Raw genomic sequence first — 18,506 nt, forward strand, 5'->3', positions numbered from 1 at the left:
CCAACATAAATTAGGTGGTAGAGCGACTTCGAAATCGTCAGTTAAAACTTGAACAAGGTTTGCGAAATATTTTAGAAGCATTAAATAATTATGATTTTTGTTTCGGGTGACAATTGGGGGGTTTGAACACGAAGACGCACTAAAGAAACGTCCTAAGGGGAGTTCCCGGAACAGCAGTGTTCTGTAACCGGAAGGAATAATCATTGCGGAGAGTTCACGGCTTTACGTTGAGGAATGCAACAATAGCCCCTTTTTTTCCCCCCATGAATAGCGACGAGCAGTCAAAGCTTTCGCGCTGCGCTCGCCCCTCCGTAAAACCATCAAAGTCAGCATCTCGCTAACCTCGCCTACAACTCCTGTGAAAGAGCACCATGGAGAGCGCAGATAAGTCACGTGACACTAAGCGCTTCGAAATGTACGCCATTTTGGAGGGCATGCACCGTGCCAAGAAGCTCCACAGCGGAAAATTAAAGTTGGGGCGTTTGGAACCGAATCACTCTTCAACACAAATGAATCCGTGTACTACGTGGCAGTGAAACCTGTGATAAAATGCCAGCGTCATGCTGCGCTTCCGGCTGCTCCAACAGCGTGACCCGCGGCAAGCGCCTGTTCCGTATCCCCTTGAGCGAGAAAGACACAGCCCGGCGCGAGGTGTGGCTGGCGATTATCAAGCGGCAGGGATTCGTGCCGACGACGGAATCACGTCTCTGCGAGGTGAGCGTTCCGATAAACCCTGACGAACTTGGCCCCGCAGTGGCTGTTACTTCTCTGAAAAGCGCGAGCCGGCAACATCCAGGCCTAGCTTTCGACGACGCTCTCGATGTCTCGCTGTAACTATGTTTTGGGTTTCCTTGTTGAGTTGTGTATGTACTGTTTAGTTGTGGTATACCCTTCCATGGGTGAGTGTCGCTGTATTATGATGTCAACATGCTACTGACGTTGACTGTTGCACGCGTTCTTGTTAATTTCATCCTCTCCATTGCACCGACCTGTTGAGCGGCACATGTGACTGGTGAAAGTCTGGAGGCGTGGACGTAGCTTTCAATCTTTCGATATGACACCGGAAGGTTGCTTGGCAACAGGTAGCGTGAAACTTTTGAGCATCGTAAACACTGCGGCGGCTAGAGAAGGAACAAAGAAAAACGTGAAGGTTTTATCAGAACGCGCGTGGCCGTTGCCTTTTACTGCGGGCCAACTTTCCACGAATTGTTTTCGAACTGTTGTTGCCGGTGGTGACTGCAGCGGGCTAGCGAGCGAATGCTGTGATAAACGAAGCCGGTCGTCGCGAAAGCGTTGCTTGCGTGCGTTGTCATCTTGGCTTTCCTAACGGTGGAGACACCGATGAAGCTGTTCGCTTCGACATTTTACTACGCTTTTGTGCTTACTAGCGAACGTAGGGGTCGCAACTAGCAAATATAAATGCTGCCCAACCATCCAAAAATATAACAAGTGTCTTTAAGACACCTGCGATGTCGGGCCTCGTAAAAAAAAAAGAGAAAGCCTGGAGTAGGCAGCAACCTGGCAGTACATCGCAAAGCTTGCGGGTGCTATTCAGATTTGAGTAATGCAAACATTCTGCGAAGATATGAAGATTAGCGAGCACGCGAAATCAATGAATCGTGCAGCATGCCTTCAGTTAACCTTTTTGATGAAGATGACGAATCTTTAGGCGTTGGTTCATTCAGTGGTACTTAAAATGAAATCTTGCGTAAGCATCTCGTCCAGATTTCCTTCCCCTTCTGCAGCCCCTTCCTGGAGCACTTGCAGTGCTTTGTCATCCATGTTCCACTCTTTCACAAGTCTACCAGCAGGCCTGCATCAATGCCTGTCTACAGATTGACGAACTCAAAAAAGTCTGCAGGGCATTCATGCAAGTGTCTACAAACACAGACCGCTGGGACGTCTTTTGTTTGGCCGCTGTTGGTCACTTTAGCCGTGTATGGTATTGCATAGTACATACTACAGCACTGCCACATACCGAGAATGCATAACAATGCACTTACATTTTTCTTCCAAAGAAAATAGGAAAGCCATGTTGATATTAGTTAAATTTTATGGCGCATACAACTGGTTGTTTCGGAGTACTCTAGCAGTAGTACGAAGGTTGTGTAAAACAGTTATAATGCTGTCTTATGAAATAAGCAGGTATGGTAGAGATTGCATGGCTTTGCTGATCCCTGTGGAGCCGTTTTATGCTCGTGGTAAATCTTGGTTGCTGTCTCACATGACCTTTATAACTCAATCTAAGCACTCTGAAATGATCAATGAAATGTGCCATTAGTGTGGTGAGCAATTTCTTTATTAAGCATTAAGGCAGATCGTGACAGCAACCTCTTGAGAACGGTCCTACGTAAATTGCAGATATAGCGGCAGAGATTTTGTAAGCCAGGCCTGGCAGTTGACCTCTGCATTGGAGGCCCAGGACGAATGCATGGTAGCACTCTTGAAGCCCATAGTTAACATCCCAAGTCTTGATACTTCTGTAATCGCTCTTCTCATCATCTTGCACTTTCTGTAGGAGGCAGTAGAATTTGTGTGCCTGTGGCCAACATTTGTACGATAAATTAATAGTGTGCATAACTTTGAACTGAGATTGAAAAGCTATAAAGGGGCAGAAGAGTCATTCACAGCTTTCAAAACATTTTAGGCCAACATAAATTATGTCACCTTCTTAGGAGCTGCCATTTAAATACACGGGAATGAAGAAATCCTTTTACTTGGTCTCAGGGTGTCTACCAACCAGGAAAACCAGGAATTCTCAGGGATTTTGAGTAGTCGGGAAAAACTCAGGGGAAACTCAGGGAATTTGTGCCTCTATCAGGGAAATATGCTGTAATTTTATTGAAAGGGTCGAAAGCCACGGTAATGCTGGCTTGAGTAACAGACAGGAATCCTAATTAATCGTCTTTGACGCCCTGTCGTCGGCTAGAGGTGTTGCCAGTGTACAGTCAACGACCGACTTTCCGGATTCCTGATAATTTGGACGGCTTATTTCTATTTGAGAATGTCTTACTCTATTTGCAATTTTTTTGAAGACATATTATTAGCTGTGCATTTTACTAACCCCGCTCTTCTATTCTTGTTTTGGATAACATAAACACTACTCCTTAGTATTCTAATTGGATTAAATAGTTTTTTAATTTTTTTCATATGCTACTAGAGAGTGACAGCATCGGGCGATATAATTTCAGCCCGTCTTGATATAAAACATAGTTCTGCATCACTAAGGGAATTTTGCAAAGGCACTGAGGGAAAACCTGGAAAACTCAGGGAATTTGGAAATGTCAACTTGGTAGGCACCCTGGTTCTCTTCTGAACCAATTTTGATGAAATTTGTCGCATTTAAAATCGGTAGTTAAAACCTATTTGAGATGGAAACAGATTTCTGATTTAGGCCGTCTACTTTACATAGTGTGGCAGCGATTGGAAAGAAAAAAAGATCGAGCATGCTGGAACTTTCAGTGAGAACTGATATAACCTTACTGTGAACTGCGTTGATTAATTCATTGATTGATAGAAGAAGCTTATTGCTCTTCAACAAAAAAAAAAAAAATCAGATTAGGATATCCATATCTGAGGAGAATTGTCCAGCTCTTAAATGTGCTGCTAATTTGTGGATAAAACTTTGACAGCTGACCTGAACTCTTTCAGGCAAATGACTTTTGCAGAAATCTTAAATGTAGAAGTAGCCTGAAAAGGATGATTATGGCTGTGGTGACTGCTCCTGCAGCAATTTTGTGACTGGAACCAGGCTTTCGGTCTTGGTTTGTATCTGCTCATGTCTCGTATAAGATGTATCATGGTGCGGCACATTGTGTTGGCTAAACTTTAACACTTTTTTAAAAAGGGTAAGGTGATGCAACTTCTGACTCCGCAGTTGTTGCAACTTGCCAAATCATTCTCGTGACAGGCCTACTGTTCATTTTGCCACCTGCCATAAAGTTGCCCTTCCACGAGCAAAGGCAAAAACTTTGTTAATAACTGTGTTGTCTTCAGGACCATTTTGAACCGGACCAGTTTGAGCAGTACAGGGCAGACGGGCGCAAGCTGCTCAAACACAATGCCGTGCCAACCATCCCCGGATCTGCGATACCCACAGGTCAGAAGAGAGGACGGCGTCGGAACAGGTGGGCACCAAGTGCAACCAAGAGGAGGCGCTCGCCGTCGGACTCTGTGGATGGTCAGTGGTGCATTGAACTGCGTTTTCATTCCTGATTAAATAAGTGGTTGCAGCGCCCAGTCCAAAGTCAGTACAAGACAGAATTAGCTTCTACAGTCAACGACGGGCCAAGAATGCAGCGACTCAAAGGGAACATGCACCCACGTGTATGCATACGGCATTTTTAGATAAAATATGTCATTAAGTATATCATAGGTACAAATATGGTATACTAGAGTGGTATCTTAAGATGCTAGGTTATCCTGTGTCTCTGTCACGTCCCTGTCTTATTGAATTGCACTAAAGGGTTTGCCATTATGAGTAAACCGTACCAATTAGCCCAAGAATCAGCCATGCTAGGTTACAGGTATCGTCAATAAAGTCCAGCCCTGTCTTTAGTGTCTTGCCACCATGTTTTTAGCCAGTCTGTTCTTGAAAACCATTTACAGCGAATAGTATAATCGATTATCTTAATTTGAAGCATTGAAAAAAAGATAAAAGGATTACCTCTGGCTGCCTCTTAATTGGATCAGAATCTTGCTTTATTCTTCCAAGGCTTGGGAGGGACTCCTGGCGAAAAGCTACAATAAATAGCTGACTGGGTGTGGGGCCACTGGGTACAGGGCACACGACGGCTGGGAGGCATGAATAAGAATAACACACAATTGCTGATGAAGAAAATTAGTGCAACAAAATGACCGCGCATGCAGGAAGGGAAGTCAAAAGTGAGTGTTTGTCTTTGACTTTTCTTCCTGTGTCTGTGTGCTCTTTTTGTTGCACTAATTTTCATCACCCATGCAAGGCTAACTAGAAATTCTCCTTCTGTGGAATGAGCTTGGAAACATTAACACTAGTGAAATAATGTATTATGTAGCATATTAATGGACAGAAGTTAAAAATATGGAAGAAATATAAACACCCTTGTACAATTTTCACAAAAAGAAACAAACAAAAATACAAGCAGAAAGGCAAGAATATGTACCAAAGAAAGGTAAAAAATATCTGTATTAGAACGTATGCAACTACAGACAGAAACAATCAACATTTTTAACCAATGTGTCGGTTGCTTCACCATAGAATAACAAACACATGAATGATGAAAATTAATGAAGCATGGAATAGAATTTTCAGCATTGTACTATTCATTAAAGGGCCCCTCACCAGGTCCGGCCATATTGAGCTGACCAGCTTAGAGCACACATTGCGCAATAACAATCGTGTCTGCAAAGTATTACATTGCTACGCGCTGCGGAACGACCAGAAATTTCAAACTGAACGCCGTTTTTCCTTTTCCTTGCGGTCGCCGCGCTGCAAGCTGGATGGTGACATAGTCATGTCCGCAGTGCGACGTCGCTCGTGGTGATGTGTGACTTCGAAAATTATTCAAGACAACATCTGTTATCTGTGTGATCTGTTGCTTAAATTAACGAATTGAAGTTTAGAGAAATAATAAAACACACTAACGGAATGTTTGCATGTTTTTTGTTTTACTTTGCACTGAAGCAAGAGAGAGTACTTCCGCTTCGTCTACTTGTTCCCATGGTCGTGCGGTCACATGTGCAGGTACCAAAACTATGCCATTTTCTACCGTGTTCCGGCGCGTTATCATGCTCTGCAATCCACTTGTTCTGCCTCAGTATTCGTGTAGCACTGAATTATACAGCTAGTCATGTTTCCTTGTGCACAGCGGGCAAAATCATGCTCTGCACGAAGAAGACAACAGCTTGCGCGCAACGCCGTCGGCAAAAATGTGTACACCGGAAAAAAAAACTTGCAAAAAAAAAGATATGAAGGCGGGGCCTGTGACTTGTGCGTCACATGATCCTCGAGGTCCAGTATGGGAGAACGCAGGGAAGTAATTTTGCTTGCGTAGGCTAGACGAGGCAAGATGAGAGAGCCTCTTGCTTGGCAGTGGAGCTCGCCTGCTGAAATCATGGGTTCGCAGCACCGAAATGTTTCTATCTTGGCTATTAATTAGCTGATTTGTTTTGCGGCCGAACGCTCCCTAGAGGACACATAACAGCTTCCAGCGTATAACCAAAATTTGCTATGGGGCCTAGTGAGGGGCCCTTTAAATGTCACTCTAAAGGGTATCTGTTTAATTGAAAAGTTCCACGTCCATAAGGCACAATATCTATTGGTGAGACAAATGGTAATATCGATGGTTTTAAGCTTCCCTTGAAGTTCTCGTTTTAGCCAACTCTTCCTTTTACAGCTTAGGCCAGTGTCATCGTGCAAGCCTTTGTGTGTCGCATTGTCTTATCGAGTGATCTGGTGCGATTCGAAATTGCACACGGCCCTGTGTGACAATTCTCTGTATAAGAGCAAGCCGTTCATGGCCATAAAATGAGTTGTCTTTCTGCTCCTAGACCCCTGTTGCTCATCTGCGTTAGTTCATCTGGCGACGAGGGTGGGCTCGCCGTGACCTGGCCTACTAGACACGATCACTGACAATGTGGCGGCTCAACAAGGCCACGCTACTCCCGGAGGTGTTGCTACCATAGGCCAGCAAGGGACCCGCAAGTGAAACAAGTAACATTTATTTCTCCTACCAAGCCATGGCTCTCCCGGCTTGGCAGACTAAACGAGTACAACCCTAAGATCCAGAACATCGAATCCAATGCCGAATGATTTAGCATTACGTCAGGGCAAATGAGATGGATGAAGAGAAGAAACTGTGTTTTCTTGACAGTAATTGGTACAGAGGCATATGAAATTCTCAGGAACTTGGTTGTTACATTGCTGCCAGGAAAGAAGTCTTTCGTGGAAGTAGAAGAGCTCTTGCAAAGCCATTACAGCCCGAAGATGCCTGTAATTGTGGAAAGGTGCAAATTCAACCGTCGAATGTAACTTGAACACGAAAGTGTTGAAGATGTCTTAGTAGACTTGAAGCACCTCGTCCGGATATGTGGGTAATTTCTCCTGGATGCACTATGCGATAGACTGGTAGCTGGCATTTGAAGTGAAGAAACGCAGAAGGCATTGTTCACGGCTGAAGCACTCACCTTTGAAAGGGCATGCAAAATAGCTCTTGACAGTGAGTTGAGGAAGCTGGACAGAGAGCATAAATGGAATGAAAATGAAAACTAACTAGCATAAGCATAGTGACTGTGACCCAGCAAAGGAGAAATACTCGGTGCGAAACAAGGCCAAGGAACACAAATGTTATCGCTGTGGCAACACGCATGCGCCAGAAAATTGCTGGCATAAGAACTACAGTACTCATGCAAGCTATGTTCAAAATTTGGACACCTTCAACACGACGAGGGAAAGTCAGCTGAACGCACATGCAGTAATGGAATCATCAGGGAAGGACATGCACACACTGTACAACTGCGCAGTTGACACATCAGGGAAGAATGGTTATGTAGTGACTGTAAACGTGGAAGGCCAGCAAGTGTCAATGCAAGTGGACACGGGGGCGGCAGTGACAGTTGTACCTGAATGTGTGTACAAAGAAAAGTTTTCGCATGTAAATTATGAACTCAGCTTTTTCTAAAGACGTACACAGGCAAGAAAATGGATGTCGTAGGGCAATGCAATGTAACCACGACCTATGAAGGGCAGAGTGCTATTTTGCCAATCATTGTCAAAGAATGTGAGCATGAGTTACCTGTGTTGCTGGGAAGAAGCTGGCTTAATAAGCTTCGGCTGAATCGGAAATCGCTTTGCAGTGTACGCAGTGAGGATAGAGTAGATAAGATTCGCGTGAAGTTTCCAAGCGTGTTTTCGCATTCGCTCGGTGCTATCGGGAACTTCGAGGCATACTAAATTGTTTCGCAACCGGGTTGTACGCCGGTGTTTTCCAAAGCACGAATGCTTCCTTTTTCTTTGCGCGAACAAGTGGAAAAACACCTCACTGAACTAGAAATTCAAGCGCAGCCATAATCATGCCTGTGAGTAGAAGTGACTGGACAACTCCACTGGTTTTGGTCCCAAAGAAGCAAAGTGATCAAATACCGTATTTACACGATTTTAAGTCGACTCGAATGTAAGTCGACCCCCCCATATCGCTTGACCGAAAAAAAAAAAAAATCCGAGGGCGCATTCGATAACGAAAATTTATTAGTAGCTGACATGGTCACTGGACTACTCGTCTTCACTAGTGCTGTCATCATCGTTGCTGCGGTCCCACAGCGCGTCGTGGTCCAGCGAAATTTCAAATTTGGCAAACGACCGCACCAGGACATCTTGCAGAACAGCAGCCTACGCCAAATGCACCCAACCACACGCAGCTGTCAGGGAGGCTCTTTTGACAGGTCCGGTTGGCGTAATCTCGCAGTCTTCTGCCGCCAGCCACTCGTACTCACGGCGGAGCAGAACCTTAAAATTAAGGCGAAGGTCCAGGCTTATTTCATGACCACGTCACACTTCACTGGCACTTCAACTTCACTGTAGGCTAAGCTTGCTGCCGCAAGCTTAGCCTACAGCTTTGCAAAGCGTCCAGACTTCGGCACGTGGGAAATTTCTCACTTGCCGCCACAGGGTGAAAATTTCGCTTCGCTGCAGTCGCCACTCTCGCACCACCAGCTTGGAAACATCGAAATTGCGGCCCGCTGCGCAGTGATTTGTTTCTTCGGCGTAAAGGATGGCAGCCCTCTTGAACGCTGCTGTGAACGAGTGCCGAAAGATTAGTGGGCCTGCTTAGTGACGACTGGGGAAGCATAGAAGTAGCACGCAGCCGGCAGTCAAGTGGAGCGCGTCAAAAAGTAGGTCAAACCAATGCCAATGCCTTTAAACAGAGAAAGAGAAACCCGCGGACGGTGTCTGCTCTTCCATGAACTACCGATACTCCCCGCAAGCGCCGCCGTTCTAAGGGTGCCGCCGCAAATAGGAACAGTGACGCTTCCATCAACTATTGACACCCCCCCCCCCCCCTATGAGTGTTGCATGCACTGTAAGACTCTCAAAAATGTTGAAAAACCCTTCCGAAAAGCAAACAAACACGCGGGATAGCGAAAAGATACGGGTAGGACCATAGAGCAAACATAAAATTGTAACTACCCTGTAGCTCTCGTTGGTATCGCTTTTTTTTGGCGGGGCCATGTTTTGGTTTCGATTGTAAGTCGACCCCCCAACTTCAGACTTTCAAATTTTAAAAAAGGGGTCGACTTACAATCGTGTAAATACGGTACGCCTCTGGGGTGATTACGAAATCACTGTAAAGCCTGTGCTTAAAATAGACCACTACCCGCTACCACAACTATTCACAACTATTCAGTTCACAACTATTTGCTGAGGCAAAGCATTTTGCGTCTTAGATTTGTCACTGGTGTACCAACAAGTGGTACTGAGCCAAGAATCAAGACAGATTCTGACAGTTAACACACATAAGGGACTTTATCAGTATAGCAGACTTCCTTTTGGTGTAGCGAGTGCCTCTGCTTTGTTCCAGTGTTGGTTGTTACATTGATGATGTCATAATTGCAGGCTGGAATGTGGACGATTACCAACAAACACTCGAGTGGGTGCTAGGCAAGCTTCCGGAGCATAACATTATGCTAAAGCTGGAAAAATGCAAGTTTTTCCAAGATTCACTCTCGTACTCTGGTCAGTGCTGATGGCATCTACCTGACAAGAGAAAGTGAAGGCAATCCTGCATGCTCCTGAGCAACAAATGTAACCGAATTGAGAGCATACTTAGGGATGCTCAATTTTTACAGCAAGTTTATGAAGAGCGTGTCACCTGTTGCAAATCCAATGTATGGATTGTTAGGGAAGGGAGAGTGATGGCTGCGGACGAAGCAGTGTAGTAATGCTTTCAAAGCAACTACGCATCTGCTTGTAAACAGCTGTGCTCTTGCAAACCGCTCGGGTTGCAATGTGACGCGTCTGCGTATGGCGTGAAAGTGGTTATTTTTCACATGCTGCAGAACGGAGAAGAGCATCTGATAGCTTTTGCTTCGCAAGCTCTGATGTCAGCCGAGAAAAATTATGCTCAATGTGAAAAAGAGGCCCGAGCGCAGCAGCAAAGCGGCGGCAAGATAGAAGAAAGTGCTGTATCGTCTCCTCCTCCTCACAAAAAGAACAAAGGGGAGAGGGAACCAAACCCGACCTGTATAAATAGAAATTTAGGGAGGGAATGCGGCAGCGTAATTTGGTGAGGCAGACCTCAAGCATCTTTATGTAACAAGATTCGCTATGCCAGGGAAATGCCAGGTGTTTATACTCTGGAGAATCTGTCAAATGTGGGTTTAATAAGGCTGATCTAATTGATCTCATCCGAAATCTTGCCGCCGTGATCTGTGCTGTCACTGGTAGAATAGGAAGAACAGGGCCGGCTAGTGATGCATGTGCCAGTGAATTGGCAGTTTCATTAAAAAACAAACCTTTATGACCAGGCACCCAAATCAAATGAATACATTGCACATGGGCAGGAACTAGTAAGTGGAAGAGTTTTAGCATGGGTGACTCATTAGTAGCGGTAAGGCAAGAGCATACAGAAAGGGAGTCAGTAAGAATAGCAGCCGTTGTAACCATTTGGTCTAATTTACGCAAAGCTAGGATTACTGCTAACAACTCGGCCAGAAAAATAGGCACAAAATCAGGTGATCTTAAAGAAAAAGGCCAGTCGAGCGCAGGACAAAATATTCCAATGCCAGCTTTTTCCTCGCACTGTGAGGCATCTGTTGCAATGATAATGTTTGTTTCTAGGGTGCTTAGGTGCTTTGCCCGGCTATTTATCATTATCTTCATCTTCAGCATATTAATATTAAACCCCACTCTTACACTCTCTCTGTTAAGGTCTCCAATCATTTGTTGTAGCTCGTCTGCATTGTTGTTGAATAGAACAATGTCATCGGCAAACCGAAGGTTGCGGAGATATTTGCCGTCGATCTTTACTCCTAAGCCTTCCCAGTTTAATAGCTTGAATTCCTCTAAGCACGCAGTGAATAGCTTTGGAGAAATTGTGTCTCCCTGTCTGACCCCTTTCTCTATAGGTATCTCCCTGCTTTTCTTGTGTAGAATTAAGGTAGCTGTAGAACCTCTGTAGATATTCTTACGCGAAGGACGAGTCAGTAAGACGAGAAACTATTTACAGATTATATTTACAACAATGGTTGCAGCGCTGACCAGTTAGATTCACAGCGCGAGCCCAGTTCGTTCTTCCTCCTCTTTTCTGGAGTGATGGCGCCCACGCGCCTCGTTCAAACAAACAAATACCACACGCATGTACAGTCGCCGACCGTTTATTCGGACCTCACGGGGACTGCGAAAATGTCCGAATAAGCAGGTGTCCGAAAAAGCAGATTAAGAAAAAAAAATGAAATCCTTTATTTCCACGCACTTATTCGGGCTCGGCAGTAGCCTTGGAAGAAATCGTGAATGCGCCGTTGCACGCTGTTCCGTTTACGCGCAATCAGATAAGCCTGAATCTCGGAGAGGGTCGTACGGTCACTATTGGTGGCTGAAAGCACAGTCACTGCTTGTACACGCTCCGCATGCGACGGCAGCGTAGCACATGGTGCGTCATCTTCCGACTCGGAGTCATCGTCCGGCGGTGCAGCAGAAACATAACGAATGATCTTGCCGTCGTCGAGTTCTGCGCATGTCAATACAGCAGTGTTAGCACCTATGAAACTTTCAAATGAGACGGTGTCCGGAATCGCAATGCCACCACTGCGCAGGTCTCGGCAGAACATTTTCCGCGTCAGTAGGCAGCACATCGGAAGGCGACAAATCTTAGGCCTCCCGGCACCCGCTTGCCGGCATTCCCCAGCGCAGTCTGCGCGGGCACTGTCGGCGCCATTAGACCCTTGACGCGATGTTTACGTATGCCGCGTTGGATCACCGAAACCTCGACACAGCACACAAAGCAAACTAAAGCCCCACCACCGTGCCGACACCAGTCGCACAAACGAAAAACGCGGCCTGCTCGCAGCGTCTTGCGCGAGGAAACAAATCAGCTGCTGGATTGTCTTGACATGGCTTAGTAAGCTGAAACCGGAACTGCTGCAGAGCCGCTCTATCTAACTACAGTCTAACCAGGCAGAAACGATGATGATGAACGGGGATTTCTAGTAGCGCCACTTCGTGGGGCAGCAAGGAAGCTCCGTTCAAAACAAAAATGGCGTTCAGCAAGTCGAACCATGCAGCGGTCAGAGTCGGTGCATGGTGCTCTCGACCGAGTTAGCTAAAGGAGTGTCCGAAAAATCAGACGAGAGGTTGCAAGGTGTCCGAACTTTCGGCAGTTGTTATACATTATGGTCTATGGGGAGAATGGCGGTGCCGCGAAGCTGACCGAATAATCGGGCATGTCCGAATTTTTGGAGTCCGGAAAATCGGTCGGCGACTGTAGCATTATTTTCCAAGCTTTTTACGTAAGCGTTCTGTACTCCTTGATTACGCAGTGCCTCTATGACTGCTGGTATCTCTACTGCATCAAATGCATTTTCGTAATCTATATAAGCCACATAGAGAGGCTTATTGTACTCTGCAGGTTTCGCGATAACCTGATTGATGGCATGGATGTGATCCATTGTAAAGTATCTCTTCCTGAAGCCAGCCTGTTCCCTTGGTTGACAAAATCCAGTGTTGCCCTTATTCTATTGAAGATTATTTTGGTAAATATTTTATATAATACTGGGAGCAAGCTAATGGTCCTATAATTTTTCAATTCTTTAACGTCTCCTTTTTTGTGAATTAGTATAATGTCTGCATTCTTCCAGTTTTCTGGGACCCTTGCAGTCGATAGACACTTCGTATAAAGAGCCGCCAGTTTTCCAAGCATTATGTCTCCTCCATCTTTGATTAAATCGACTGTTATTCCACCTTCTCCTCCCGCTCTTCATCGTTTCATGTCTTGCAGGGCCCTTCTGACCTCATCGCTAGTTATAGGAGTTTCTGTATCCTGTTCATTACTGTTTCTAAGTGAGGTATCGTGACTCCTCTGGGTACTGTATACAGGTCAGCTTAGAATTTTTCCGCTGCTTTTGCTATATCTTTGAGATTGCTGATGATATTCCCCTTTTTATCTTTTAGTGCATACATCATGGTTTGTCCTATGCCAGGTTTCTTTTTTACTGATTTCAGGCTGCGTTCATTTTTTACGGCTTCTTCAGTGTTTCTCATGTTATAGTTTCGAATATCAGTTATTTTCGCCTTGCTTATCAGTTTTGACAGTTCCGCGACTTGCGTAACGCTGTGCGGCCGCCAGTCCCATACAACCGCGTAGAGCGCAGGACTCTGCGATTCTAGACGTACTGCGCTCACCACGAAAGGTTAGAAAAACACCCACATAAGCACAGCAGAGAAGTGGCTACGTGAGGCGGTTCGACCGATAACTGTATAGAAGCGTCATTCAAAACAAGTAATTGTTCTCCACTTCTGGCGGCGTTTTCTCTACTTCCTTTTTCAATAAAAAGATGTTGATCCATAAATAGTCTCATAAACAACGGTTAACTTTTTATTATTCGCTTTTGCTTGCAGTTTGGTTGTTGCCTTGGCTCTCTCCCTTAGTAGATCGCTTAATTTCTCAACTCCTTGTGATTCTTGTTTCCAGTTGCCAATTTTGCACGAAAAGTGCTATACAATTAGGGAAAAACAGACGAGGTAACGGGCGACAGCCATCTTGCTTATGGGTTTAAGGGTTATTGCAGGGTTTCATGATGGACACTCTTTCACATTATTTTATTTCCCATCTTATGTAACCCATATCACGTGTATATGGTTCCGGGCATCTGCCAGCGTCGCGGCGAGCCGTAACTCAAGAAAATAATGAAGCAAAAAAAAAGTTAAACGCAATTGGCGTTTTCTCTGGCCGCAACTTGTTCCATGAGAGTACAGACCAGCTGAGTAACAGCCGCATCTCTCTCCTGGTCCCAGGATCAGCCTAAACAAAGAAGGTTGAACTAACAAAAGCAACAGCTATGCGCGTGACGGTTGAATAGATGGTGACAACTGAACGCATCTCGAGTTAATCGCGCGGGTGCGGAATCTGTGAGAAAACTGTCCTTCACATTACAAGAGGTGCCGATAGCTACTGCCATCTAACAGGAGTGAAAAAGGCAGCGTAATGCTGACCGATGAACAGCTGTCAAGTCTCAACATTGATCTGGCGGCGCTTTAGGAATGTGTGAGGAGTGGTGGCGTGGATGGCGAGGGGGGTATGCCACTTGATTTCGGGGGGGGGGGGGGGGGGGGGGCCGTGCCCCCCCGGGCCCCCCAACATGGGTACGTGCCTGCCCTAGCGCTTATGTTTCGACTTAAGAAGTTTCATAAGTTTCGTTTTGGTAGAAAGTTTATGTTGTACATGGACCATCAGCCACTCGTAAGCATCTTGGGACAAAACAAAGCGACCCCATCACAAGCAGCAGCCAAACCGCAAAGATGGTCCTTAATAATGTCGGCATACCAGTGTACACTTAAGCACCAAAGAAGGGCTGAAATTGAAGTAGCTGATGCTCTGTCTTGTCTACCTTTACCATCTCGACCCAAATATGGGAGTGCGGAAGTGCTTTCCATATTCAAAAGCACTCCGTTGAACTCTTCAGACGTAAGGTCACTGCACGAGATGGCAAACTGTGCAGAGTCGTCGAGTTCATGCAATATGACTGGCCTTCAGAGATGCCTAAAGAACTTCAGCCATACTACGTTAGACATCTAGAGCTACCGCTCGAGCAAGGTTGTGTCACGTGGGGCACAAGGGTGATCGTGCAAGATGCATTGCAACTGGCTGTGTTGTCTTTGCTGCATGAGGATCACCCAGGCACCTCAAGGATGATGATGCTGGCTAGAAGCTTTATCTGGTGGCCAGGGCTCGACAAAGCCATAGAAGACTACGTATGAATCTGTCGGGTTTGTTAAGCCATGCAACCGGCCCCGCAGCCTGTACCATTACACCCTTGGCCTTATCCATCAAAGGTTTGGCAAAGGTTGCATGTTGACTTTGCTGTGAAAGGACAGTTCAACTTTCTAGTCTTAGTTGATGCCTATTCTAAGTGGATTCAAGTCTGGCTAATGACCTCAACCATCACAAGCTAAATTCCAAATTTCGAAGTGTTTTTGTGGCGCACGGATTCCCAGACGAAATTGGGAGTGATAATGGGCCTCAATTTGTATCGCAAGAGGTCGAGCACTTCTTAGCTACAAACAACGTAAAACATACAAGAACGGCGCCCTATATTGAACAGGGCAGCTGAACGTTTGGTAGAAGCTATGAACCACACATTACTGATACAGTTACTATCAGATGTCTCGCAAAACAAAGAATCTGTGCAAGCAGGATTAGACAGCTTTTTGATGAGCTATTGAGGCACTCCTCATAGTGTGACTGGAAGCACTTCTTAAAGAGGCAACCCAAGATAAAGTTCTACTTTCTCAAACCCGATTTCCAGCAAGATATGTTCCTCAAACAGCTGAACAGCAAGCGGCAGAAAGATAAGCACCGAGGTGCCAAGTGTGCATTCCGAGTGGGTGACAAGGTATTTATTGAATGTGTTCGCGGTGAGAATGTGGCTTGGGCAGATGGTGTAGTTACGCAGATTGTGAGCCCAGTGACATATCTTGTGAATGGGGCGGGTGAAGAAGACCAGTTGCGTAACTCTTTGCGAGACCTGTTTCACCTCGACCATTGCAGCTACTTCCCGATGTGATGCGCCTGGCCGAGCCGCAACAACCGCCATATCAAAATCCTGTAGTTACGCCTACAAGACTTCCGATGGACGCCGCACAACCCATGGAATCATTATCATCATCATCATCATCAGCCTGGTTAAGCCCACTGCAGGGCAAAGGCCTCTCCCATACTTCTCCAACTACCCCAGTCATGTACTAATTGTGGCCATGTTGTCCCTGCAAACTTCTTAATCTCATCCGCCCACCTAACTTTCTGCCGCCCTCTGCTATGCTTCCCTTCCCTTGGAATCCATTCCGTAACTCTCAATGACCATCGGTTATCTTCCCTCCTCATTATGTGTCCTGCCCATGCCCATTTCTTTTTCTTGATTTCAACTAAGATATCATTAACTCGCGTTTGTTCCCTTACCCAATCTGCTCTTTTCTTATCCCTTAACGTTACACCTATCATTCTTCTTTCCATAGCTCGTTGCGTCGTCCTCAATTTAAGTAGAACCCTTTTCGTAAGCCTCCAGGTTTCCGCCCCGTACGTGAGTACTGGTAAGGCACAGCTGTTATAAACTTTTCTCATGAGGGATAATGGCAACCTGCTGTTCATGATCTGAGAATGCCTGCCAAACGCACCCCAGCTCATTCTTATTCTTCTGATTATTTCAGTCTCATGATACGGATCCGCGGTCACTACCTGTCCTAAGTAGATGTATTCCCTTACCACTTCCAATGCCTCACTACCTATCGTAAACTGCTGTTCTCTTCCGAGACTGTTAAACATTACTTTAGTTTTCTTTAGATTAATTTTTAGACCCACCCTTCGGCTTTGCCTCGCCAGGTCAGTGAGCATGCATTGCAGTTGGTCCCCTGAGTTACTAAGCAAGGCAATATCATCAGCGAATCGCAAGTTACTAAGGTATTCTCCATTAACATATATCCCCAATTCTTCCCCATCCAGGTCTCTGAATACCTCCTGTAAACACGCAGTGAATAGCAGTGGAGAGATCGTATCTCCCTGCCTGACGCCTTCCTTTATTGGGATTTTGTTGCTTTCTTTATGGAGGACTACGGTGGCTATGGAGCTGCTATAGATATCTTTCAGTATTTTTACATATGGCTCGTCTACACCCTGGTTCTGCAATGCCTCCATGACTGCTGAGGTTTCGACTGAATCAAACGCTTTCTCGTAATCAATGAAAGCTATATATAAGGGTTGGTTATATTCCGCACATTTTTCTGTCACCTTATTGATAGTGTGAATATGGTCTATTGTTGAGTAGCCTTTACGGAATCCTGTCTGGTCCTTTGGTTGAGAGAAGTCTAAGGTGTTCCTGATTCTATTTGCAATTACCTTAGTAAATACTTTGTAGGCAACGAGCAGTAAGCTGATCGGTCTATAATTTTTCAAGTCTTTGGCGTCCCCTTTATTATGGATTAGGATAATGTTAGCGTTTTTCCAAGATTCCGGTACACTCTAAGTCATGAGGCACTGCGTATACAGGGTGGCCAGTTTCTCTAGAACAACCTGCCCACCATCCTTCAACAAATCTGCTGTTACCTGATCCTCCCCAGCTGCCTTCCCCTTTTGCATAGCTCCCAAGGCTTTCTTTACTTCTTCCGGTGATACCTGTGGGATTTTGAATTCCTCTAGACTATTCTCTCTTCCATTATCGTCGTGGGTGCCACTGGTACTGTATAGATACCTATAGAACTCCTCAGCCACTTGAACTATCTCATCCATATTAGTAATGATATTGCCGGCTTTGTCTCTTAACGCATACATCTGATTCTTGCCAATTCCTAATTTCTTCTTCACTGTTTTTAGGCTTCGTCCATTCCTGAGAGCATGTTCAATTCTATCCATATTATACTTCCTTATGTCAGCTGTCTTACGCTTGTTGGTTAACTTCGAATGTTCTGCCAGTTCTATTCTAGCTGTAGGGTTAGAGGCTTTCATACACTGGCGTTTCTTGATCAGATCTTTTGTCTCCTGCGATAGCTTACTGGTATCCTGTCTAACGGAGTTACCACCGACTTCTATTGCACACTCCTTAATGATGCCCACAAGGTTGTCCATGGAATCAGCATTACATAACTCTATGCAGAGTCCAATTCCTTGGGCTTCAACAGACTCTCCGACAACGGCACCTTCAGCGCCTTCACACAAGGACTCGCCCCCCGCAGAGCAAAGCACAGAAGTTCCAAACAAGCCAGAAGTCATGCCTCGAAAAAGTGGCGATGTCCACTGGATAGGTTCAGACATAAGCATTTTAAGAAGTGAAGTGCAAACTTAATCAAAGTGGGAAGGAGTGTTGTAGCCCCAGCTCTTATGTGTCGCATTGTCTTATCAAGCGATATGGTGCGATTGGAAATTGCACACAACCCTGTGTGGTGTCTTACAATTCTCTGTATAAGAACAAGCCATTCTTGGCAATGAAAGTAGTTGTCTTTCTGCTCCTGGACCCCTGTCGCTCATCTGCGTTTGTTCAGCCATGTGCCTCATTTCGTATGTCATATTATTCAAATAGTCCAATGTTCATCTGCTCTATGCATTACATGGCCTGCCCAACTTGATTTCTTTTTATTAATTTCATCTATAAAAATGGTTTTTTCATTGATATGCTAGCACTTGTGAAATGCACTGATTATGTACTTTCTCTCTCAGGGATATTGGCAAGCTGCCATTCGCTACTTGAGAATGCATTATAAGTGCTCTGCAAATGGTTTTTAATCGTCTGCGGAATGACTATTCTTGTCGAATTTTTCGTGTCCTTGCAAC

General features: G+C 45.3%; 1 protein-coding gene across 2 annotated transcripts in view; it reads left to right on the forward strand.

Moving 5' to 3' along the window:
- Window positions 1-223: 223 nt before the first annotated feature.
- The window catches only part of LOC142576259 (uncharacterized), a 151,807-nt gene continuing 133,524 nt past the window's right edge, over window positions 224-18,506 (forward strand). The window contains exons 1-2 of one of the 2 annotated variants that reach the window (XM_075686302.1): window positions 224-714; window positions 3,997-4,180. In XM_075686302.1, the coding sequence (XP_075542417.1) occupies window positions 550-714; window positions 3,997-4,180 (349 nt within the window). In that variant the 5' untranslated portion in view covers window positions 224-549. The remainder of the gene's footprint in view (window positions 715-3,996; window positions 4,181-18,506) is intronic. The other variant, XM_075686303.1, reaches the window with a different exon arrangement.

The sequence above is a fragment of the Dermacentor variabilis genome, chromosome 3 (genome assembly GCF_050947875.1).
Source record: "Dermacentor variabilis isolate Ectoservices chromosome 3, ASM5094787v1, whole genome shotgun sequence".
Taxonomy (NCBI): domain Eukaryota; kingdom Metazoa; phylum Arthropoda; class Arachnida; order Ixodida; family Ixodidae; genus Dermacentor; species Dermacentor variabilis.